Source organism: Dermacentor variabilis, unplaced genomic scaffold (genome assembly GCF_050947875.1).
Source record: "Dermacentor variabilis isolate Ectoservices unplaced genomic scaffold, ASM5094787v1 scaffold_13, whole genome shotgun sequence".
NCBI lineage: Eukaryota > Metazoa > Arthropoda > Arachnida > Ixodida > Ixodidae > Dermacentor > Dermacentor variabilis.
The window spans coordinates 28,962,118-28,989,030 of record NW_027460291.1 but is presented as its reverse complement, the minus strand read 5'-3'; the positions used below and the strand labels follow the sequence as shown (position 1 = coordinate 28,989,030).

The window sequence follows — 26,913 nt, the reverse complement described above, 5'->3', positions numbered from 1 at the left end:
TTCAACAAAACTCAGTTGCAGATGAGCTTCTTTCCGTACCGCTTGAGCACTGCCATGTGCAGGATAAAACGAGACTGCGTTCAGTTATTCCGAAGGCGCTGTTGGTGGGGGTGTGCTTTCATTTCATTACAATTAGTGTTGCGAGACTGTTTACGATTCAACTCCGATATTGACACGTGGACTTGTTCAACTTTTTCCGGTGACCGCATTTCCACGGCTAACAAATTTGTAAAGTTGTCGGCCAGTGCAAGGCGAGCGCAATTCTGTATTGCAAGTTTCTCGAATGTTATCGCTGGTTCTCTCTGTTTTGTGTTGTTGACAAGCCTTGTGAAATCAGGTTGCGTGTGCGACGATAACACTGATGTTCATTCTAGAACATTTGCTAGCACCAGCGATTACGCAGGAAAGTTGAATGAGTCGCGTGTAAATAGTCGACGCGTCTTATCCCGAACGCAGACGCTCGCCGCTATCGTTGTGCTTGAGTGTTAAGGCGTAAATATAGTCCGACGTAACGCGCGCGCGCGCGCGCGCTCGCGCACGCTACGTTACGTTGGCGAAAACAACTCCTTCTATAGTCCGACGCACTGCAGCGCCGACGTAACCGGCGGCTGCCAGCGCGCCCCGACGGGCTCGGCGCAAATTTCGCTCCTGATCCATTCGCGCGCCGGCGCCGCCGACCGCGTCGACCCACAATGCATTGCGCGCGAAGAAAAAGGCGCCAACACAACTCCGCAGACGGCTTTTGCGGACGGCGCGCAACTTGGCGAACGTTCTGCGCATGCTCCGAAGATAACAGCCGACGGCGCGCGCGTTGAAGTATAGAGGGGATGGCATCTCGGCTGGCGCAGCGCAACCGACGTAGCGTGACTGACCGCGAACGACGCTCGCCCGCGCGCCGATAACGTCGGACTATAAACGTGCCTTTACTTGTTTCTCTGGGCACAAGTTTACGCAATAACGAGTTAAATTCCTAATTCACAGCTTTGACAATGCGCCTTTCTTCACCGTCGCCTGTAACGTGACAAAATAAAAAATGCGAATTCAAATTTTTTGCCGCACCGAATTATCGCAAATTTGCGCTGTGGGACGCTTAGCTTTGATATGCGATGATTAGTTTGTATGTCGTAAAATTTGGTGTCTTGACCCTGTTTATCAAAAAAGAGCACTTGTGGCTTTTAAAATATTCGTGTAAAATACAAAAATATTACGCTAGTTTTGAGCGTTCATGGTTGAGGCCACTACTGTTTGTTTTAATGCCGTAGATCCTAAATGTGTGGCTCACGTCTGATTTTGTTGTGTGTTGTTTATGCGTCTTGTTATGTGCGTATGTGTACGTACGGCAGCCGCTGAATCTGCAAAACTCTCAGCTTATTTGCGTGCTTTCATACTTTTTTAGCACTTTCACTTCGTTACAGAACTTTATGTATCTGTTTATGTCATTTTACTCCATTCTGTGTCTTTCTTTATTCGTTCGGAAAATTCGCAAATATTTACGATATTTGATGGTCTCCAGTGCTTTTAAGTCTTTTTGAGTATCTTGTTTTGCTTGCCCTGCCAGGAGGAGCAGCCGGTGTCGATAAGGATGCCAACCTATCCTTCAATTACATATATCTACAATAATTTTTAAAAAGCACAAGCGGGAAGAGCCTTGCGCATTGCGCTTGGCATAAGCGGTGAACATACCCTGTTTTTGCGAATGACACCAAGATGTCCATGGCTTTCCTGCTCACTTCTCGGTCTTTGTCCGTGTACTTTTCTGCGTCCAGGAAAGGCCCTCCCATGTAGTACGGAATATCACTCGTGTGCGGCACTCCAAAAAACTCGGGGAATTCGTACTTGTCGGACCGGTAGCCGAACACGAATGCGTACACCTTGCCTCCATCCCGAGAGTGGCTTCGGCTGAACGCCATTGAGGGACACTTGAAATAAGCATCTCCCGCAAAATCTATCAGTGCTTTCCTTACAGCCTGCTTGCCATTTGAAGCCACTCTGTCGATGTACGATATGCCTATGGGAAGCACTCTGTCCAAGCTCCACACTTGAATGAGGACCTGGATGGTCTTTTTTAAGGCCTCATCATCTAGCTGAGGGAGCTCCTGTGCCCAGAGCCTCGTGTCTGGTTGGAATATGGCCGCAAAGGCGCCTTCGTCCGCCGTGACGCTGACAAGAGTGTCAACGGGGTCGTAGTCTTTCGTCGGAGCCGCGTGAGAAGGAAGCACCGGCAGGAATTCGGATTTAGACGTTGGGAAGAAAGTGACGATCCTGTTGGAGGCAGCTTCCTCGGCTGCCTTATGCAGCTCCTCGGCACCCTTTGCGCGCAGACACCGCAACTGAGCCACGCGCGAGCCAGCGCAACCTAGAATCCGGGCCACCACGTCGCCTCTCTGAACGCTCTCGGAAATGCTTTCTACAGGCAAGTTGTAGCTGAGCGTACCACTGAGCATAAATGCTCGCCTGAAGAGTCCCTTGCTATGCGGAGACAACACGTGGGCGTGTACACTCATGCTGCCGGCGCTCTCTCCGAACAGTGTGACAAGGTCGGGGTCTCCGCCGAAATTCCCGATGTTCCTCTGGATCCACTTGAGGGCCTCATTCTGGTCCCATAGGCCCATGTTTCCTGGGGCTTCTTCATCACCGGAATTCAAGAAACCGAACAAGCCGAGTCTGTAGTTTAGGGACACTACAACGACATTGTTCAGGGAGGCAAGTGCAGCACCATTGTACCAGCGCTCGTGAGAAGAGCCGAACTTGAAAGCCCCGCCATGGATCCAAACCAAGACGGGCCTGCGGGGCCCCCCTTTGCTTGGAGTCCAAACATTTAAGTAAAGGCAGTCTTCCGAGAGGTCTGTTTCTATGTGAAAGATAATGGGGTACAAGGTCTGTATGCAGGAATGTTTGGCCTTGCGTGCGTCGTACGTTCCATTCCACGAGGCCAGAGGAACGGGCTTGCGGAATCGCAGCTTTCCTACAGGCGGCTGGGCATAGGGGATACCCAGATATGCCTCCACCGTATTGCCATCGAATCTTTCCGTTTTACCTATCAGCGGGCCTTGGGATGTCGACGCTATCAACTTGCTTTGAGATGCCAATGCTGAGCAGTAGAACAAGCTCAGCAAGAAGACTGCAGGTCTCATTGTCGCGCAGGACGCTCGTGATGCACCTAAGGAAGCAACAAGACATGTAGATAAATTAACTGTTGCATCCCACATCATTACGTTTGCGTTGGGTTGCAAAAACAACTAATGTGCAAGGCGGTTTTCAGTTCCGTAATACGGTGCCACGAAGGTTCCGTGGTGCTACAATGACTAAAGTTTACTCTAAAAATACATTATACGAGGCTAAAATCCGTGCAATCTGTGTTCAGTGGGGCAATATTCCGATCGAGTGACTACATCTGAGATGCATGTCGCTGGTAGGTTTTGAAGTGATGTTAAGAAGCACATGTCACGTCAGGCGACCCGCCCTGGGGGCGTAGTGGCTTTGGCGTTGCGCTGCTAAGCCCGAGGACGCGGGATCAAATCCCGGCCACGGTGGCGGCAATTCGATGGGACAAAGTGCAATGACAGGAAAACCTCCAGTGTATCGCGTATTGGGTGCATCTTAAAGAACCCCGGGTGGTCAAAATTAATCCGGAGTCCACCACTACAGTGTGCCTCACCATCATATCGTGGCTTTAGCACGTATATAAAACCCCAGAATTTAAGTTTTCAAAGTCACGTCAGGCATGTTCACATGACGTGATAGCAGGCTGTCCTATTTCGGAGCTCTTGGAGCTCTTTCGGAGCGCATATTTGAACAATATTTTTCAAGTTTTGTGCTGCTATTTCCCCGTGGTCTTAGCTATGCACAGTGAACAGCGATTTAAGTGCCATACTTCGAGCGCATGTCTGAAGGCGCTTTTTGTGCCACGGGTAGGGACACCGCAAGAATAAGGTGACTAATGGCATTACGTGCAGTATCATTACAAGTAACTCTCTTCTGCGTGCTATAAGTCATCGTAACGCTAGCACGTGGCCCGCTACGCGGCTTTTATAAAGCGCATCTTTTCAACCCTCCGCGCGTTTGGGAGACGTTCGTAACATCTAATTTAATTATGGGGTTTTACGTGCCAAAACCACTTTCTGATTACGAGGCACCCCGTAGTGGAGGAATCCGGAAATTTCGACCACCTGGGGTTTTTTAACGTGCACCTAAGTCTAAGTACACGGGTGTTTTCGCCCCCATCGAAATGCGGCCGCCGTGGCCGGGATTCGATCCCGCGACCTCGTGCTCAGCAGCCTAACACCATAGCCACTGAGCAACCACGGCGGGTAATTTTCGTAACATCTAAGTGTTAGTTGCCCTATATTTACTTTATTTATTTACGTATATAGTGCTGTCTGAGTGTAGGTTGCGAATATACTTTGAATAATAATATATAAAGACAAAGGACGTAGGGACCAAAACAGTTAATGGGTGCATGAAACCTATACACAAACAGAACTATAGATATAAACAGGTAAAAACACAAACGCCGAAACGGTATTTGTTATTACTTGCACAAAAAAATAAAGAAAGAGAGAGAGAAATGAAACGCATATCTTAACAGAATCACACGAGGAGAAAATGATAATAAGGTAAAACAAACCTGACATGAATTTAGAGGACCAACTGACATGTTCAAAAGTGTTAACCGTATCAGAAGGAAGACACTGGCATGCAGAGCATAAAACTTGAACTTCACGCGGAAAACATCAATACTGGAAAATGATCTTGCCAGAATAGTGCACCAAGTTGTGCCAATGAATGTGACCGGATGCACATATTGAAAACGGCCAAACATGTTTACGCGCACGGAGACGCCAACAAGCGCTGCGGGCTCCATGCGCTCGTACGGCGGCGCCAGTGGGCCGCCGGGTCGGTGCACATCCTTCTCGGCGCGTTGTCCGAACTGGTGTGCGGCGGCTGCGTGTTGCAATGGCACCGCAAAACGAGCTTCGCTTGTTGTTCCGTGGCTACGCTAGGATAAGCGCCGCCGACGAGCACTTCAAAGGAAGCAGTTTGGTTCGCGGTGCTCACTCGTAGTCCGCTAACCATGTATACGTATTGCAAGAGGGAAGAAATCAGTCATGCCGTCGGCCCATTAGAAATCTTCGGGAGCTGTGTGGCACAAATGAAGAGGGTTGAGTACGACGTGACTTCTGCTATTATCGTAACAGTTGTTTCCGTTTTCTTTTACTATAATAACAGTTGTTTTCGTTTCCGTTTCCGCTTCCGTTGTTTCAATCGTCAATTCCAACGAATTCAAAAACGCCCATGTTAACAACTTCTTGTAGCCCTACTATGCTGCTAAAATGTATATTTTTTTTGTGTTGATACCATCCACTCCTCTCTGTAATGCCTCGGCCCTGAGAGAAAATAAATGAAATGAAATGAAACACCTGTTTTGCAGTGCTTCCATTTCAGAAAGCTACATTTCATACACCATCTTTTGCTTGCATTCTTTGCTTTTGAGGCTTCATGGAGTTTATCAAGAGATTTTAGATATCGCATATATAATTGTCTTACGCCGACCATATATATATATATATATATATATATAAGTATATAGTATCGTATGCAGTGAACTCTCGTTAAGACGAACTCGGTTAAGCACAATTCTTGCGTATAACGAACAACATGAGCACATTTGTTTGGTTTTTCATACACTCAATGCAAAAAAAAATCCAGTTAAGACGAACATTCGGAGTGATCGCCACCGATCCTGCCGGCTAGGGTGCATCGATGTGCTGAACCCGGGGGAGCACGCATCGAGGAACCCTACTGCACGGCTGCGGTGTACATCACTCGTGGACAGAGCGAAAACAAGAGCAGGAACAAGAAGAGACAGTGACGTTTCACTTCGTGAACGTGGGTGACGCGCAAGCGTATCGGTGCTATAGCGCACACGAAGCTATCGGCCCGCGGTGCGCCTGGACTGTCCGCATCGCAGATCGTATGCCGCGCCATACGCAGCAGCAGCCGCGGCAGTAGAACGCCTCTTTCATTCGCTTACTAACTAAATTGACAAGCATGGCAGGCAAACATGAACACATCACACTCGATGACCGCGGACGCTCGCTGTCAAAGCGCTGGCTTGAGGAATCGCGGCAGCAGGAGTGAGCGAAGTGACCTCCGCTACAAGCCATCGGCCCACCTTGATTGTGCCCACAAAGCAGATCGTTTTCAAGATGAAGCCCCCACGGCCGCGAGTGGCCGAAGTACAACACCCCCCTCCCTCCCTCCCGGCCCGGTGCCACGCGCACGACCGAAGACGGCGCGCTTCCCCACCCCTTTCCCCTTTCCGCATGCGATATTGAGCAGCCATTGTCAGCTCACAGTCACATGCTGTCACTCGCACACACAGCGTACGGCGCGCGAAGACGATATTATGACGAGACGGGCCCGGTGCCTCCGTATCGCACACAAAAGCTGTACCAACTGCCAGAGGGAGTCAACCCAGCGCGCCCCCGCCTACCTTCCTCCTCCGCGACGCTACGCCTCGTTGCTCCTTCCCCACTTCGCCCAACATCACCTAGACTTTCCTCTGGGTTGCGTTGGTTTGTCACCGCGGTCCTACGTACTTGTGTTTGCTCGGAGCCTGCACCGATGACCTCTCAGGCAGCAAATGCATGCTTGAACTCCCTAGTGAACTTTTTCCAGCAGCACAAATGCACAGAAGGATTATTAAGTTGATTACATGAAATGACATCGTTTGCGGCTGCTCGCTGATTTGCAATATTAGGTTCAGGTAAATAAATGCTGTTTGGGTAATTTTTTTCACGTTCTAAGTCTACTTCATTTACCGCTTCAAAGTAAGATATCTGGATGCAACTGGTCATGTTGCCAATTATTCTTCTGGTAAGACGAACTTAAGATAAGATACACAAATTTTCATGCTCCCTTCGAGTTCTTCTCAAAGGGACTCTACTGTATATAGTACTGCGTCAGGATCTCTGACTGTGGTAATTGACTTTTCGTTGACATTCATTACGCCATTTTTACTGTGTACCATATATGTAATCCTGGTGATGTCTGTGGGCCCATAATAGAGACATGTATGTAGACGTATGCTGTCCCCTGCTTTGCCCGTCCGCTTCCCGAGAGTGAGCGGCACACCCGCATGCCATATGGTATCGTCTGTTGTATCACATCACCCGCTGCCACTGTCCGATACATTTGACACGTCTGCCTTCACTAGTTGGCGCTCACATTTGTGTATTGAAACTCGATCAACCCACATTAACGGGCACTGAACAATTGCAGGACAAGCGGCAATTGCAGGACAAGCTCGAAAGCGAGTTCGCGGCATCAGATTAGGCCGTAATCAAAGGCGATTCAGCAAGCTCAGCTTTCCGCTTTTTGCACGGTGCACCTGCATCGAGTGGCTGGAGTTTCGATATGCGTTACAGGCGTTCACAAACATTCATAAAATGAAATGAGGGGCATGTCTATTTCCTAGTAATATCTTAAATACCTACCACGGGCACGCGTCGGCACGCGTGGGAACGCGTCGGCACGCGCTAAAGCGTCAAAAGCGTCGGTCGGGAACAGGATGAAGCGTGGCGACGCGCAGAGATTTTGTCGAATGCCGACGCTAGAAATTCGGCGACGCAGTGGCGACGCTTCTCCGGCGTGCACCAATCAGAGGCTGTGATGCGTCGCCGTCGTCAACCAATCGGAGGCTGCGAGGCCTCCGGCTGCTATGCCACTGATGGCAGCCGATGCGAAGGCGCTGACACCAACGATTGTCCGAGTTCTTTGGACGCACGACGAGCGCGACAGTGTCCCTGAAGGGCAGTGTTGTGATAGTAGGCCGACAACGACACGACCGACGACCGTGAGCTGTGGTAGTGCGACGTGGATCCAAACCGACTTCGAACGACGCCGGAAATGCTTCCAGTAGTATGGCATTAAGTTAAATACGACCAACACACCACGTGTATATTCATACACCCTTTGGGGTGCTCCACTGCCCAAGGTCAATGAAATGAAAGATCTTGATGTGTACTTCGACAAAATACTAAGCTTCTCTTCACACAGATAATCACATAACATCCCCTTCACGCTCTTGCAACTGTATGTCATATATTGCCTGATTTCCACTCACCTGTTGTGTTTCTGAAATTGTATTCTGCTGTGTGCCTTCCACTACTTGAGTATGCCTCTGTAGGTGGGGGTGCAACGTGCAAATCTATTTCTGACCTCATTGAACGCGTCCAGAATAAATTGATATCTATCTTCAAGCACTACGTTTACCATTCTGGCGACCATAGTTCAGCGTTCTCGAATATACCTCAACTCGCAGCTCTATATCGAACACTGAATTAATCAGACTTTTTGTTCCTGTATAAGGTGGTCCATGCCATTATACATTGCCCAAAGCTTCTTGATCATATGCATTTGTTCGTGCCGCAACAGTATACCAGGCAGCATTCCTCATTCTTTGTCTGGCTTTGTTGCATTAAAGACTGTACTATATATGGCCCGACTCCAAAAAAGCGTGTAATAAGAATTGTGCCTGTAATGACATACTTCAGAGTTCATTTCCTGTGTTTTTTTTTTTGTATCTATAGATAATCATGGATGATTAACTCCCTTTCACCCTTCCTCGTTTTCTTTTTCCTATTTGTTGCTCTATCTCGCATTTTTTTGTCTACCACAATCATGTTTTCTGTGCATTTTGCCTGACATATTGCTCTTTAAATGCAACAGTATGAATGCTCTCTAGTTGTTCCTGGGCACTATAATAAACCTCTAACAGATTGATTATTATTGTAGTATAAAATCGTGCTTTTTAAGTATGTACTAGTATATTATTTTAGTGCCGTAGTTTTTGTGCAAATAAAATAATGACATCAATTAAGAAAGTGCAATAAAATGCTATGGGCCTTATCATATGCATTGTGCTATTAATTTCTTCTGAGTTTTAATAATGGTTGGCTACTGTATCCAGTGTTGCGCAGTAAAATAATACGCCACAGCAATGATTGCGTGCCTCACAGGACAAAGTGAACGTCTTTCTCAGTCAAAACATCATAGCAGGCTGAAAACAATAAACGTATTTTTTGTGTTGCCTTGAGGTGTATAAATTGTGGAAATAACCTGTTGATATATATATATATATATATATATATATATATATATATATATATTATGCGAATCAGCTGCCCCCATACACTGCTTCTATAGTACGACTTCGCAAAGGGCAACGAAAGACAACTATTAAAACCCTCCACTTCTCAAGCTTGCATTATCTGACGGTATGTCATTTCATTAATGTCCAGAAAGACAGACTTCATATCTTGAAACCAGTTACAATAGAAGATGTCCTTTGCACAGTGAAAATTTTCCTAGCAGTACACTTAAAGTGAACGTCTCCCGATGTGGTGTTGATGCTTCAAAATGACCTAGAATAATCAATGAGGTGCTCCATGGGCAAAATCTGACAGAATTAAGAATCGAGAGCAGACGAGCTACGAATTGCGTACATTTTAGCTATTCTACATGTTTTTTTTCTTTGTTGAGTGCTACAGGTGTTTCAATTACTTTTGCTGATTTCCTCGGTACCGACTTCCTGATATGTCTACAGAATTTTTTTTTGCTTTTTTTTGACCGCATACACAGGTTCGCGTCGCTGGTGGCCATTCTCACCGCTTCGTGGCTGCGAGCAGAGAACATAAGCGCTTTACGCCGGCACCAGCCACAGTGGCGCCGCATGCCCTCTTCAAACAACAGCGCAGCGGGCGCTCAGAGGCTGTGCAGGAATTCACATTTTGCGGTTTTCCATCGTTCCTCCAGTGTAGGAGTATTACTGGTAGAGCGTTTATATATACACTTTGGGAGGGTGGCCAGAACGGTGGCCTCCGCGTGTGAAGTTTGAGGTAAGCAGCCGCACCACGGCGCTGCTGTGTCGGCAGGATGACGTATGCTGTGGTGACAGGATAAGTTTTCGAGAAAGACTAAGGAACATGAAATGAAACAAATGGCCGCATAAAGTGCACAAATATCTCTACCACAAAAGCGTCTACGCGTAATGGAGGAAGATGTCAAGAACGTTGGAAACCAAGAACAGGGTCATTAAATGTGTATACAAACAACCAGGAGTCATAAAAAAGAAGTGAGAGAAACAGATTCCGCAGATTGTATGCAAAGGATGGAAACAAAAAGCGCCAGAAACCGTCTCACGATGACTGTCGATGTAATGCGTTTATTATTGAATCAATAAAGCGACGCAATGTATTGCCACCGTAAAAGCGAGTTGTGAGGCGTGTATCGCAGCGGGACTTCTCTTTCGCGCTCCCTTAATTGCACTCGGTGCCATCAAAAGCCGCCACAGCGAAGCCTGCGAAACGACGGCGCGCCTTTGTGCACGAACGCTGTCTGCCGAAAAGTCTGCGCGTGACCTCCAAGACAAAAAGCGCCGGTGCCTGTAAACACTGAGAATTGTTCCCTCGCTTGCCGCACAGCCAGTGGAACATACTCAGTGACCGAAGGTGGCGAGATGCTTATTGAATAGCGGTACATACCCGGTGGATTCGTACTGCATCTCACTAAAGCGCTGGCGTGAAAGGCGTTCATTGAAAAGCGTAAATATTCAGTGCATTTGTAGCGCTGACCGCTAAACCGTGGGGTTGCTGACCTTTGAGGAACCCTTATGACGTGGGGACGAAGACGATGAAGTGTTTCTCCTGTGGAACGCTGCTCCTTCTGTTGCCTTAGTTTTTCTGATTGTTCTTTATTCCGGGGATTATCGCTCTCCTGCGTGTGGCGGTGGATCCTGACCCCATTATACGTAGTCTCGACATGGCATTGCCTGCAACGTAGGCCTCGAGGAAGCGGAACAGCCGAGATGCTGACACTGCCAGTGACATCACTGAACTGCATACGGCGGGTAGCAATGACAGCGACGACAGCTTCCTACCTACGACAGCTTCCTAAGCGCAAGGCGAAGAGGAGGATCCTCGGCGGGTCTTCGCCAGAAAGTACGTCAACAGTGAAGCCTTCCTGTGGTCTGGAGCGCCACACTATACTATTTGTTCCCGTAATTCTTCGGAAAACCGAGAAGCATGAATCGGCAGATCATCTCGGCACGACTTGAAACTCCCCTGCTGAATGAGCCAAAAGACATTCGACGTAACGCACGTAAGAACGTCCTGCCCATAGACGTCGAGCACCCGGCCGCTTTACGTATATTGCGAACTGTTACGGATCTTGGCGACATCAGTGTCCGTGCTTACATCCCACAAGGCAGAGGCAAGACAATGGGCGTTATATATGATGTCGACGTCTCCGTACCGAATGGCGACCTTCCTGTCCTGGTCAGAACAGGTACTGATGCTACAGTCATACTGCAAGTTTGCCGAATAAGCGACTCCCGTTGTGTTAAACTGATCTTCAAGGGCGACTGTCTTCCTTCACATATGAAGGTTGCTCTTTTTCGTCATGCCATTCGATCCTATATTCCGAGGTCCTTTCAACGCCACAAGTGTCTGAGAATGGGCCACGTGAGTGGCGTATCTAACAACACGCCAAATTGCCAGCGCTGCGCCGAGCCCACACAGCAGAGCGTGGCAAAGAGACTGCCCTGAAGTACCGGACCTGCAAAAGAAATCATTATGCCTCATAAAAAAAACTGTCCACTAATCAATAATGACAAGAGAATTTTGAGACAAATGGTGAAAGACGGCTCGTCGCGGAAGGAAGCGATAACGACTGTTAAAAGACGACGTTCTGATCTACGGCACGCTTCGAAGAAAGAAAAAAGTTGTTTTGCCTCCAGAGCATTCCTGTACGCCGCTGCCACCCCAACCACCGCCAAGCACCCTACACCTAAATGGTTAGAAAAATACCGAGGTTCAGAAAAAAGAATCTGACCCTGCTTGGCCTGCGCTACCACATGCACACTTCTCCGCGGAGTCACTGCGTCGACTACCGCCAAGCACTACTTCGACAACAGATAATCAAGCTGCGCAAGATGTCCAGGTCATTGCTATGCTGAGGTCGCCGGTGAGTGTTATGCACGTACTCCTCATTAATATGCAAACGCCATCCGCTAAACGCGCACCGAGCGGCCGCTGCTTCTTCGGTGAGATATTCTCTTCTGTTTTCTTCGAAGAATCAGTGCTGTGTTGAGACTTCGCTGTTGTCCAGAGAGAACAGACATCCCGTAGAATACCTATGTGCTAAAGATCACGCAGAATATCGCGTGGTTTTGCTGCGCTCCCCAGCGCATCTGCGCCTACCACCGCGGTAGGCAGCAAAGAACACCGGCACGAGCCTTATGTTCAACAGCACGTTCCTAGGCGCATGAGTGCCGCAGAATCAACGGCGCACTCGGAAGCGCCACAACACACGCCTAATGTCATCAAGCCGGCGACGCTAGTTTTCGACGCTGCCCTACCTTCCAGCGCAACTTCAGTGAATATGGCTGAGACAAGCGAGAGTGAAGCCAAGAAACCACGGGTTGACGACGACAAGACATCTACCTATGAGCTAAGTGAAGATGAAGATATAGACTGCGATGAAACGCCGTTCTCTTTGGTTGCGTATAAAAAGAAGCGGCGTGAGGGAATTCCAGTTGTTTTTCGACCCTCACAGGAAGGACGCAACTTCTGGCAAGTGAATGCAAACCGCGCTACGTCGGTAATTGTTTCCGCGGCAGAGGAAAAGGTACAGTCATTGTGCATGAATACAGATGGAAGTTTCTCTGTCAACGTTACTTCAGTCTCATCTGCAAGACATTTGCTGTCGATGAGCGAAGTTGCTGGTTTGGGAGTCAAGCCATTCATGCCGGCATCTTATACCGAGAATGTTGGCAAGATACGCCATGTGCCAGTTGAGTATACGGAAGAACAACTGGTAGACTTCCTGAAGGATTTTGGCGTGACATCTGCCCGTCATCAGGCGCGCTACAATCGCCAAGAAGACGGCGCGGTAGAATGACGCCCTCTGAGAACAGTCATTCTCCATTTCAGAGAAGACAAACCAATGCCGCAACGTGTGCATTTAGGTTTCACGAGTCATCCCGTAGAAGAATATCATGACCCTGCTCTGAGATGCTACAACTGCCAGAGATTTGGACATTTATCGAAGAACTGCCGCAGTCCACGTCGCTGCAAAATATGCTCAGAAGACCACAACCATTCAGAGTGCAAGTCTGTGTGTCAGCCAAAGTCTGCCAACTGTGGCGGAAACCATACAGCTTCCTACTCCGGGTGCCCTCAGAGCAGAGCTACCTCAAGGTTACGCAGACTTGAGTTGAAATACGGAAGGCTACCTCCTCGCAATGCGCCCTCACCCAACTTTGATGCAGTAAGATGCGCGCCTCCAACTCCCAACAACCTTCTCAGCAACGCCCTCTCCTATTGACCCAGCAACCTCATCCAACGTCTGAACGACTACCTCAGCATTCGCTTCAACCACACCAGTCATCCCAGCGACCATCTCAGTCAGCTCTTCAGCGATTTGCTTCGAGCACGCATGGAGCTTCAGCGCCGTTTGGTGATTACGCGTCTTCATCCTTGGCACAGATGATCCTACCCAGTGTATTCACAGCTCTGCGTGCAATTCTCCGTGCCATTCCACAAGCAAAAAACCTACCAGAGGTAAAAGCACTGCTTTCTATGTAATCGTTGGTGCTTCCACAACCACCAACAGCTCCACGGCAGGCTTACAATGAATAATCGTTACAACGATGTTTTCATATTTCAGTGAAATGCTAGTAGCCTTCGAAATAAGTCAGCTGATTTTCGCAAACTACTAGCTAAACATAACTTTCCTGTTTTATGTATACAGGAGGCAGACGTACGAGATGACTTTCGTCTTTCAAACTATGTTATACATAAATCATCGCGCGAAAATTGCTCGACTTCAGCATTCGTTATTCCACATTTAGCGCTAGAACAAAGATTTAAATTGTCCCGAGAGACATCTTCCACCGTGGCACAACTGTTTGAAATCCTGTGTGCTTTGCGTTTCATAACAGCAGAAAAGCATTTGCAAAAATGGGTTATCTTTAGCGATTCGCAAGCCGCTCTCACATTACTACAAAGCAATAAGAAAACTTCTTTGAACACTTTGCTATTAGATGAGACGCTCAAAGAACTTACAAAAGCAAGCGCAATGAACCACGTAATTGCATTTCAGTGGGTACCTGGGCACTGCAATATTCCTGGTAATTCTGCAGCGGACGCAGCTGCGAATCGAGCGCACAATAACGCAGAGACAACCAATCTTCCCCAATTGCGTAGTGAAGTCCGTCTGATCCTGAGATAGATTTCCTGTCGCATCAACGAAACTACCTGGTTTGATAAGCAAACTAAAAACTCGGAGTTATACTCTATAGAACCATGTATAAACTTATCAATGCCGGATAATCGAAGGGACAACAGAAAATTTGAAACATCGGTACACCGCCTGCGTCTTGGTACTGCATTTACGAAACACTTCTTGTACAGGATAAAACGTGTCTCTAGTCAGCAGTACTCTTGTGTCCATCCAGACGAAGATGTGCATCATCTTCTTCTCGAGTGGACGAAATACGATCCACAAAGAAGGGTACTGCAAGTAAATTTGTTTATATTAGACAGAACACCATTCACTCTAAAAAAGATACTTCGCCCATGGCCAACTGCAGGCCTTCAGGAAAGAGCACTTCTTGCTCTGAAAAAGTTTTTAGAGGACACCAACATTTGGGGAAGAAGAAGCGCCGAGCAGCGCAGACGTGGAAGCATCGGCTCCGTTATTTTTCCATGCTCCGCTCGCCAATTTTAAGAGTACAACGAAAAGAAGCATACCACTGGATCCACGAAGCGACGGCGAATCGACTGACACCAAGATTTGAGGTGGGGCTTCTATTTTCACAATTTTACGGAACCTTTTCTGCTCCTAGACGCCTACTTGTGCTTAGGGGAGCTAAGCTTAGTGAGGAGTAGGGCCTTTGTTGGGCCTAGTAAGCCCACCTGCCCGCAGGCATGGCGGATACAAGCATGGAAGATGAAGATTTTTCTGGAAATGAAAGAAACAACGCTCAGGACGACTTCGGCTGGCAAGTAGTGGCTGGCCGAAGATCGCGAGCTAGCACAAAGGCTGTGGATGAGGAGAGCACATTGCCACGCAGTCAGCGAGATCGTGGCGTCAAGAAAACCGCCGTCGGTGGAATGGTTAATAATCGGGTTATCAGAGCTTCGAGAATGCCTCAACTGCCTGAGGAGCACAGAAAGATCATTATACTGCCTCGAGGAGGGCTCAATTTGAACAAGGTGAGCACCACCACGATTGGTTCTGCAGTCATCGAGGCGTCCGGCCTAACGGAAGACGAGACCCGTGAAGATGTTGTCTGCCCAAACTTCACTCAAAATATCATCGTAGTCAGCACACCTAAGCCCGAACATGCTGCGACGTATGTCAGAATCAAGTCTTTCAAGATCATGGAAGCGGAATACGAGGTAAATGCATACGAAGCGGCACCACATGCCACATGCAAAGGCGTCATCCGAAGAGTGGACATCAGAGACTCCCAAGCTATGATAACAAGAAATATCGTGCATGACTTGAACCCGCTTGCGCTGGCTGCTAAGTGCATCAAGACGTCGGAATCGGTCATTGTACTTTTCGATGGACTCAAAGTGCCCAGTTTTGTCAGGTATGGATCCACACTAGTGAGACGCTACCTCTACAGGAAGCAATTCGACGTCTGCTTCACCTGCGGAAGGGTCGGGCCCCGCTCTGATGTGTGTCCAACACCTGACTTTTTTCAGTGCAGGGGTTTTGGAACTCGCAACCCAGGAGATGAACATGTGTGTGTACCTAGGTGTAAATTTTGTGACGGCGATCACCCTACCGGCGACAAGTTTTGTAAGAAAAGTTTTCAAGTCCCTTACGTTGTACGACTCCGTCGAAGAGAGCGCAACAGGACTCGGTCGTCAACAAGAGCGCAGTCGGAGGCGCAACAGCTGGCGCCCAACCATCGCCCCGTGGACAGGGAGCACTCACGCTCCAGGAGTCGCACCAGATCCAGGCACCGTTCACTATCCAGGGAGAGAAGGCGCTCCAAGTCAGGGGAAGCGCAGGTGCGCTTCGTGCACAGAGACTCAATACCTGGCGAGAAGATAACGCCAGGAACCATCTGGGCTGCCAAAGTCAAAGGTGTGGCGAGAGTTGCTGGGGGCGCCTCGGCGGCTGTGGGTGATGACAATGATGCCAGAATAGAGCAATTAATTAAAGAAGTAGCTTCTTTAAGAAAAGCTAATGAAGAATTGACCAGGCAGGTAGTAGAGCTTCGCAAAAAAGAGCAGTCAAGCCCTGCTAGAGTATAGATAGATAGACCTGTGAGCAAAAGCAACGATCCAGGGGAATCCAACTCCCCTGCCCCTAAAAAGAGAGCGGTGAGTTCCGAGGGTGATTCAGTCTTCTCAGCCCTCAGTGAAATAAAAGAGGCAATTAAAGCGATAAGAGAGACAGTGGAAACGACCAACTTTAAAGTGGACAAATTGTGGAAATGGAGGCTAACGGCGGAGAAAAGACTTAGAAAAATGGAGGCGCGAGGGGATGACGACGATGAGTATCTGCCATCGGAGACGGATAGTATAAAGTCCATTCCTGGATTGTCGGGGGCCATCACAAAGAGGAAAATAGCAGGTAATAGAAAGGCAGCCTCACCTAATAACAATGGACAGTAATCATGGATTTAACGCGTGGCAATGAAGTTGTCGTGGGTTCCAACACAAAAAAGCAGCACTGCAACAGGTGATCAGGTCATCTAAGGCCAGGCCAAAGGTAATTATGCTGCAGGAAACCTTAGCGGACGAAATTATGCTCACTGGGTACAAAGTTATATGTAGAGACAAAAAAATGGGGAGGGGGTTGGCGACCCTCATTGACAAAAAGTTGCCATACATTGAGCATGATATTCACCTTAGACATTCCAGGTTTGAATTTATTCTAGTTGAGATTATACTTAAAAGGAACTGAGGTAAGACGCAAAGCATTTTCTGCTTGAATATTTACAGCAGTCCTAACGACATGAGACAGAGGTTTAGAGCACTCTTCAACAAGGTGCTTTCGGTTGCCAAAAACTCCCCGCTCATTATTGGAGGGGACTTTAGTGCTCCCTATCCCACATGGGGATACACTTGGAACACAAAGAAGGGAGAGGAGCTATGGAGTCTTGCCATGGGTCTGGGGTTATGCTTGATTACTGATCCAGCGTATCCCACCCGTTGTGGCACGTCCACAAGCAGCGACTCCACGCCTGATCTTACTTTTGTAAACAATTCAAGAGGAGCCAATTGGGAAAATTCAAACTTGGATCTCGGAAGCGATCATTACATCGTACACATAACCATACGCACACCGAGACAGGAAACTAGAATCTTCAAATTCACTGATTGGTATCAGTTCAGAAAAATTAGGACGAACAGAAGGAAAGTGGGGCCTCTAGATGCCGAGCAGGAGCCCCTTCAGACATTTCAGACATGGGTCATCCAGCTCAGAGAGGAGGTCAAGGAGGCCACTAAAGAAATCAGGACAGAGGAAAATATTGAAGCTATGGACGGCAGGCTGGCGCATCTGATTGAGGGCTAAACAGGCTATATTACAGATATGGAAAACGCAGAGACTTAACAGAAGGCTAAGGAAAAAAATAGCGCAATTAAACAAAGAAATTGATGATCATTCGAAGACCCTCGTGAAGCAATAGTGGGATGAGATCTGTAGTTCGGCTGATGGTAGACTCAAACATGGAGGTAGCTGGAACCTCCTCAAGCACTTGCTCAACGAGAATGAAACAAGGACAAGCAAGAGAACAGCTATAGCTAAGTTGGTTCATCAGGAAAGCCAAGATAAAACAGAGAGGGATATCATGGATAGTCTAGCAGCCAAATATCTCCTGATTAAACAACCAAATGAAGGGGTCGAGATCCCCGAGTATACGGGAGACATATGTGAAGAACTTGACCGGGACTTCCCTGAGAGTGAAGTGAGGGCGGTTCTTCACAGTCTTAACGGTAGATCGGCGGCTGGACCTGACGGAATAACTAACAAGATATTAAATCTAGATGATGAATCAATCTTTTATCTAACTGAACACTTCAATGAATGTTGGAGAAAAGGGGTATACTCAGAGGAAGGGAGGGTGGCCGTCGCATTTCCTTAACGTCATGTCTAGGCAAAGCTAAGGAACATGTCATCCTAAATCGACTCACGAAATACGTTGAGCAGAACGACATCCTCCCATACAACGTGATCGGCTTTCGTCCAGGGCTGTCAACTCAGGATGCTATGCTGCTGATCAAACATCAACTTATACAGGCCAACGGGTACATATCCCACACCGTACACTATTAATAAAATATATCCATTGAGGGAGATTAAGATGGACTGCAATGATTGTAATGGCATCATTGGAATCAGACATATGCTGGCGGGGTGTCCCGCGACTCTCCCCAACCTCGTTGAAGAATGGACACAGTGGGAGAAAAGGATTCAAAGCCCATTGTTTCAGGACCAAATAAGGGCCGTCCAGAGGGCCCATGATGTCGCTGAAAGGCTTGGCCTGACAGTGCCAACGTGGGAGCGGCCCGCCTTGGCTTCAGAAGTCGAGCCTCCGGACTTCATTACAATAAAAGTTTTCACACACACATACACACCAACATTTTGGGAGAATATTAAGTTTCAGATTATCCGAATACGCTAAATGAGTAACATAAATATTGATCGTGGTTCATAACTGGTTTATGTGGTGATCTCAACTTTTACGCAATATGTATAATTCTGTTCTGCACTAGCAGTGTATTGCATGTGTTGTGTGTCTTGGCTGTTCAAAACATCTGCCTTTACATATGCGTACGAGTACTGAACTCATGCATAAATCTTTGCAATTCATATGCTGTTGGACTGTATATTTTTTATTCATCCAGTGTTCTACTGAGTGTCATATTTTGCGTCGCTATTTTGCCTTTTTACGCAATTTTTTTTCCTTTGCCAAGTGACAAGGAGTAGCCGGTGCCACCATAAAGGCACCAACCTCTCCTAATATCGATTTCAATAAAAAAATGCTCACTGCAAGTCCTGGATTCCCTTGAGCCAGTACTTGTGGGTGTACAGTAGCAAGATGGCTTGCCATCCACAACCACTGCAGCCATTCCGGAAGCAAGTCAGGTGCGCTTCTATACTTCAATGGAATACCAGAAGTCTGCAGTCGCGGCTGTCAGAATTTCGGCACTTTGTTTTTGAGGACAAGTTCCCCATTATAATAATTTGTGAACCTCAATTTGTGAATCTCATCATTGTGAACCTCAAACGAGCTGCGCGCGAGTTTGAGTGCTTTCGACAGCGCGGGTTAGTGTGATTTCACTAGGGTCCCAGATAGAGGCAGCATATTCAAGTTTAGAACAAACCTCTGTTTATGTGAGGGATGCCCACGTAAGATCTGAAAATGCAAGTATTTTGAAGAACTAGTACGAAATTACAGAAAATGTTTGGGTACCAGAAACAGTGTATACAGGCGATGAGCGCGAGTGACGGCATTTAAAAAAGAAAGTTAGCGAGGTTTAGCCCACAATGGGAGCGACATTAGCCCTTTAGTGCACCTGTGCTCACTTTGGTCACACTGGAGAACACAGGGGTCGGTACTGTTAGTGATACTAAGGTAAATAACGTAATTGTCGGCGAATAATGGACTACTATAATCAGGCAGCTCAATAATATATATGTTACGAACAGTAAAGCACCTAAAACAGTACCTTGTGGAACGCTTGATACGATGCAGGACATAGAAAGCACACTGTTTACGATTAGTTAGAAAACTAAGCATCCACTCAAGAACCAAGGAACTGAGGTTTAGTCGTGAAAGCTAAAGAGTAGTCGGTGAGCAGCCCTGTAGAAAGCTTTAGAGAGATAGAGAGAGAGAGAGAGAGAGCTCTTTAGTAAAGTTCAGAGAGTCTTGCCGGCGCAGAAGTACTCGCCTACTAGCTACGCTGTGTGGCAAGGGAGAGAAAGGCTCTATGAGAAGGAGGGCAGAAAAAAATAACGCCTGATATGTTCATTTCCGTTCGGCTCCTACTTGCCCGAATATGAGTTGTCTTGACTTCAATGCTGCCTTTGTATGCGATGTAATAGTTCAAATACCAGCTGGATTTGAGATAAAGCCAATTATTTGAAGGTAATCCAATAAGAAGTCGAGTGCTTGACGCAGCATTGATGAAGTTTGCCAGGGACCTAATTTGCGCCTTAGTCTCGTCGGACCTTGATAGATTGGCGCCATATTTGCCTCGTATATGTGCCTTTCATCATTGTGCGCTCTACATTCTGATAGAATAAGTGCGAACGTTTCCACGGAGCCACAGTTGACGCAGCAGGGGCTCGTAGTTTGACCAAAGCGGCAGAGGAGGCTGTTTGTGTATGCCACGATTGGTCGTAGCCGATGGTAGAATGCCTCCAATTCTCGGGGTAGCCGTCTTGGAAAGCTTGATCGAACTACCGGGTAAATACCGTATAGACGATCAATGGTGCCCGAGGGAGGAAGACCTGAATTTTTTTCCGCTCTTGATGAGCACAAAAATTCACGAAATATATTTTTCACAACTGAGGCACCCGCACTGGCAAAGCCTTTCCCAAGTCTAGAAGGACGGCGTACAAGGGTATGTTAGCGTCCATACCTTGGCTTATACCGTTAAGAAACAGAGCCGTTTGAGAGGAACAAGATAACTTCCTTAAACAGCCATGTTGGCGTAGGTGAAAAAAGTTAACCTATACAAAAAATATTATACTTGAGCGAAGTACACGCTCCATAAGTTAATATGGAACACTTGTGGTGGCTATACGACGATTCTTTACTGGGTGACGCGGAATCCCTGTTCTTTTTTTTTCTTTCCTTTTTTGACGCAGAATTCTTTTATCGGCCTCGCTGCCTGTGTGACGTTTTGAGAGAAGCATCCACGGAAATCGGATGTTACCTTGAGACTGTGTCGTGAAAGGACAAGATGTTGCGTAACTTTTGAATAAGCAGTTCAAGCGCTGTCCGTGTCAGCTTACGCGCTGAGCCCAGTTGCTCAGCGCGCACGCAAGCAGCGGGGTTGCCTCCACGTGAGTTGGCAAACTGCCTCATGAGGAAGATAAGTGTTCATGAATGCCTCTTTTATGGCCTTGACACAAATGGCGGTCAATGTCACATGATAGAGTTAGCCGTAGGGAACCTTGACATATTGCAGGTCAAATCACGGCTGCCAAATCATTCAGTAGCATCTCTTCGCAGCAAACTGCACCTTTCGTTCCGTTTCATTCAACCCTCGCCGACATAAAAGCTTAGGCTCATTAATTTATTCTTCGGGTATAACGTTTCACTACTTATGGCCAGCGCAATGTTTCCTATTTTCTAGTTGGCTTCAACCTTGCACTCTATTTGTATGTCTGCAGCTCTATTTTCTCACTTCTTTTGCTGTTGTTGTCCACTTTTAAGCATCTCTTTTTGCCTTTCCCTCACGTTGCTTGCATCTACGACGACGTACGGTAAATAAGAATCTAAACTTCCGTTGCCTTAGTGCAGAAGATTATGAGACACGTCTTGCGCGCAGTGCGAATACGAACACATATGTAAAATTTGCAACCTTGAAGAAAAACTGAATGAGCATCGACTCAATCTCAAGAAACACCTCGAGAGCGACAGCGCCTCTCTAGAACGACCAGTTCCAGAGCTATTGGCATGCATTGAACACGCAAGATTGCATGCAAAAATAATCCGATATTTTGCTTTTACACTTTGACACGACGAGTTCCTTTTGAATCACGGCGTGTTTAGAGTCAGAGAAGATTTCTCAGGCCCCGAAAATGAGGATGCATTTTCATCCAACTTACTTTCTCATTTACCTTACGCATTTTATCGTAGCTATTTCGGCGACGAATATAGTTATAGAATATAGCTTATCAAGTAAAAAGGTGTTTTTTTTTCGACATATAAATCTTCTTCCTAACCTTCATCAGTCGTTGCATAATATATCACGTAATAATTACCATGTGGACAAACTTTTAATTAAGTAGGTCACAGGTTTCAATTTCACAACTGCCAGCCAGACACTGATAAAATTATGACCACTTAGAAGGAATCATGAGAGTAACACCAGTGTGATCAACACTATGGGTGCTGAAGCGCGTCAAGCAGTGGTTAGACATTGCCTTTTTGCTCACCCTCGTCAGCTTTGTACGAAAAACAGCCATAAAAGATTGATCGATTTTAGAAGTACCATGCCCACATGTGGGGCAAATGCATTGAATTCCCACTTATCATTCCCCCACAAAACTCGAGTCTTCTGCGCCCCTAAGCAAAACTACGTAACACTATCGTGCATTTTGTGCAATATTTTGAGGACAAATACTCCGAAACTGGTACTATTCCTAGGAATCCTAATAAGCGGACATGCTTTCAGCAGTCACTGGATTCATTCGGTCAGTTGCAACATTCAAAGTTTCTTTGTACAGAGATATTTCTAATGTCTTTATACCTAATAACAATTCCGGAGGAAAATAAACTGCCATTTTCCGAGTGCCATTTTGATCACATTTTCGTGTGATGTCTAACGATACGTTTCATATGTGGGACAAAGGGAATATTACTGCCCACGATGATTTGATCTGCATGCCTACACTTTGTGCGTACATCGCACATTTTTTATTGTTTGATCATTTTGTTTACAGTCTTTGCACTTTTGTCAGCTATGTTTAGTCCTTTGCAATGCTACACGGATCCACTTGATGTTATGTAGTATTCCTTCCCCTCCCCCCCCCAACACACAATGTATAGCCGTAAAGGCGCTGTTTGCATAAATAAATAAACGTACATATGTGATACTCGTTACTTGTACAGTTAACAAAGTTAGCCTAACTGTCGAACTAAAAACAACCTGATGACTGCCGATGTAAATCGCCGAATAAATATCTTTACTGCACAATTTTTATGAATTATCATTCTTGATAGTTTCACTAATCCAATAGAGCTTTAACTGCCTCATCCTGTGATTTGGCGGCAAGGCTCCCATGTAGGGTCCGCAGCAGTTTTTCATTTCCTTTATTCGGTGCATCGATCTTCCTTTCACCTCAATGAACTTATCTAATGCTTTTTTGACAACTTCCGCATTTGCATGGCACGGACTTTAAAGCTTTATCTTTGGCGAAAAAATTTAGCTCTTCTGGTGGAAACCTATTTTTATACGTTATTTGCGAGCTGCGTTTTACAAAGTTAACTAATTTCATACCAAGTTTAGGCTGTTCTCTGCTGCAGGCCCCGTGGTATAAGCTTATACAGCAACCTATAACTATAAAAACCTTGCTGCTTTACCTATTGTGAATATGAGTTCATGTGCACACATCTTTTACAGCGAAGCTGTTTATGGCTAGGGTTCTATGTATTTTCGACGTCCATCAGCAAATCTGTGTGAGCAAAAACTATCATCATCAGCAATGGCCCGTGCCACTGCTCGCGCATGCGTCGTCCACATCGGACTCCGCTGCCGCTCATCGCGCCTCCCTCAGCGAAGGCGCTGACGGCAGCGGCACACTGGCAGTCGGTGCGGTGATTTCAGTCCCAAATTCTTTGCCTCAACATATACTATCTGTTTCATTTGCCAAAATTACAGCCGCAGTTTTTCACCAACACAGACTCAGCAATCTTTGAACAGTGAGCCATTACTTTCACGTTATCGCATTGAAGCCTTAAAACATTTATACGCAATTCGTAACTCCACCTCTGTTCTTTCTGACTGTAACTATATCAGATTTTCTAACACAAGTTGTACCTGTAGCTCCCACGCCTTGAACGTAACACCTATTTATGCCCGTACTAACACATTCAAGTACAGTTTTTTTTCCACGTGCAATAGAGCTTTGGAATTCTCTACCCGATAAAATTCGTTCACTATCACTAAAATATTTTATAGCTACAACTAGTAAGCATTACGCTAACACGCAAAGCACTTCTTTTTGATCATTCGTCGTTTTGCGTATGTTTGTTTTTAATGTGTAATGTTTCCAGTCCTGTTATAGCCCTATATTCGGCTGCAGTATATGTAAATACATAAATAAATAAAATATCGCGAAATGAAAACACGAATGCATATAACAAATGTATCAGACGAATGAATACGGATGTATATAAATAAATGTGTGTGCATACCTTTCGTCACGATGACCACCGGTCAAGACAATAAATGTGTTCGTAGCTTTGCTCATAATTCTGTGTCACATCTTAGCCGTGGGCTACACAGCTTTGCTGGTCATCCACTTTCAGAGTAGAAGGGCTCATAATTTTTACGTGAGTGAATGTACGCGCACTGATATTTATTTTTTCATTCATTCATTGATTCATTTATTTAAAATAATGTCAGCTTCATATCGAACCATAGCAGGCAGGCAAATTATTAAAAATACAGCTTATTTTTTATACAACGAATGGTAAAAGCATCTAAATATGTCCAACAGTTTTTCGATATGAAAATACATCAAATCGGTTCATTGCGCATACTTGCAACAATAATGGTATTAATAAAGAAAGCAAGTCACATAAATAGTGTACTTCGTGTGACATGTGAGTAGAGATTATTATATTGTTACAAAAACAAGAAAAGAAACAAAGGAAGTAAAATTTAGCTATACTTCCTAAAAATAGAAATTTTCACGATTATATAGTGCATAAAACTATTTCCTAACTACTTAACAATAACTTAACAAAATCAGACGGCGGTACTGTATCAGTTATAGATGCATCTAGGTTATTCCACTCGCGAACAACACGGGGAAAAAAGGAAAACAAATGCATCGTTATTACAAAGGAACTCATTTAGTGAGTACGGATGATTATGACCAGCAATTTAGAAGAGGTATGCAGAAGCAGATATTTTAAGTCCGTTGTCTAGTATTCGATGCCGAAATTTTAGACGAGCTCGTTTTGATCGAAGAGCCAAAGTTGCACGCCCTGACTGTGTTAGTAAGAGGTAGGTGTATCAAGGCGCCGGTATTTACTGTGGACAAACCTAATTGCCTTTCTCTGGACGTTTTCCAGTTTAAATATGATAATTTCAGCGCATGCGAACCATGCGACATCAGCATACTCAAGGACAGGTCTCACACATATAGTGTAAGTTAAAGGTTTGACGTTAGTTGATGCCAGCCGCGGACAGCTTTGGAAGAAAAAGAATTTTCGTAATGCACAAGAAGCAATGTTGTTAATATGCGATGCCCAGTAAAGGTGGAGCATTATTGTTAAGCCAAGATAATTGTGCTGTTGAACTCTAGTCACAAGGCTGTCATTAAGTGTTCAGGGAAAAAGCGATGGGTGTTTTTTTTTTTTGTTACTGTCGTGCAAACCGTTTTCTTTCTTTAATAATGGTCATTCGCCAGTTATCGCACACCATTCAGTTATTTTTGCTAGTGTGTTATCGACCAGAACACGATCCTTCGTCTTCAAAGAGTCTAATTTTACAATCAATTCTATTTGTACCGTCATTGATAAAAATCAAAAATAACAGCAGACCCATTACTGAGATGTAACAGACCCCGGAGCTCGGGTGTCACTGTTGTTTATATTCTTGCTCGCGTCTCACTTTTCTACATTTAAGGAATAATGCGAATATTTCCCAGGAAACGAGCCCATAGGGAGAGCGCAATCACTGCGTACAATGCTTGCGAAAGTGGCGCAACTTTGGTTCCAAGGATATGCTTTCAAGGACTGCATGAACTAGGAAATCCCAAAGCCCGCCGTGGTGGCTTACAGCGCCTACGGCGTTGCGTTGCTAAGCACGCGGTCACAGCATCAAATCCCGGCCGCGTTCCAATGAGGGCGAAATGCAAGAACGCTAACCGGTGTGCGTTAAATCACCTCAGGGGGTCAATATTTATCCGGAACCCCCAACTACGGCCTGCCTCATAATCATATCATGATTTTGGCACGTAAAATGCCGTGATGAAAAAAAAATCAAATAATATGAACATGGCGCTTCGCGGAGCGCTGTGGCAGAAAGCGTGTTTTCTGTCCAACTACGTGGGAAATGCTCCAATGATATTGTTTTGTGAGCTCTCAATTCAAATATTTTTTTGCATTTTAAGAAGTACTTTCTATCGAAAGATGATATTATGTTTTAATAAAGGCCCTGAACTGTTTCATAAGAAGTGAAGAACATAAATAACTTACGTTAATTTACAAAAAGCTTACTTCTCCGAAGCTCTCTGGAACAGTCGCCTAACCGAGCTAACATATACACATTATAATTTCGCTGCTTGAACCATTGTGGCAATACCTAGCTTCAGGGCTAGGATATGTTACGTCCTTTCATTGTTACGAAATGATAACACTGCACTCTTATTCTCTGATACTTTCGTTCTGGCGAATTCATGCAATGCCTGTGAAACCTACACCAAATTCTTTTACTCTATTTTCATATTACGTTTTTATTTCAAACATAATTTCATTTACTAGAGCGGTTGGATTAGTAGATGACATCTCCGTTTCCGAAGTTTATCAACGAGAAATTTGCTCTTGCAGGAGGTGCTCACCCGTTCGCTGCACTAGTCACAAACCGATGTTGAGGAGCAAGCGGAGCAGCAGGCTGCCACCTGGTTAACACTGATCCGACTCCTGAACACTGGCTCACCGCAGCACTTTTTCTGTCGTGCTTAGGAAGGCCTTGACGTCCAAGGCCGCGACATTCGTATGCCGACCCGCTACGAACAGGTTCTGGCACTCGATCAGCATCACGTCGGGATGTTGGTTTTTGACCTTGAGCATGTAGATGAATATAATTTAAATGAAGCCACCGCTGTGGACTTGCTGCGGTGTGTTTGCATTTTTATAGCTCTTTCGCAGTGTCACTGAGCACTTTACGAGGGTGGCCTTGTTACCTATTTATG

The 26,913-nt window shown here is 46.0% G+C and overlaps 1 protein-coding gene across 1 annotated transcript in view; it reads right to left on the bottom strand.

Moving 5' to 3' along the window:
* LOC142566813 (cholinesterase-like) overlaps nucleotides 1-26,639 on the bottom strand; it is a 65,836-nt gene extending 39,197 nt beyond the window's left edge. Inside the window, exons 1-2 of the mRNA XM_075677693.1 lie at nucleotides 26,560-26,639; nucleotides 1,684-3,160 (exon numbers count right to left, since the gene is read on the bottom strand). Coding sequence (XP_075533808.1) covers nucleotides 1,684-3,134 — 1,451 coding nt within the window. The 5' untranslated portion in view covers nucleotides 3,135-3,160; nucleotides 26,560-26,639. The remainder of the gene's footprint in view (nucleotides 1-1,683; nucleotides 3,161-26,559) is intronic.
* Nucleotides 26,640-26,913: the final 274 nt, after the last annotated feature.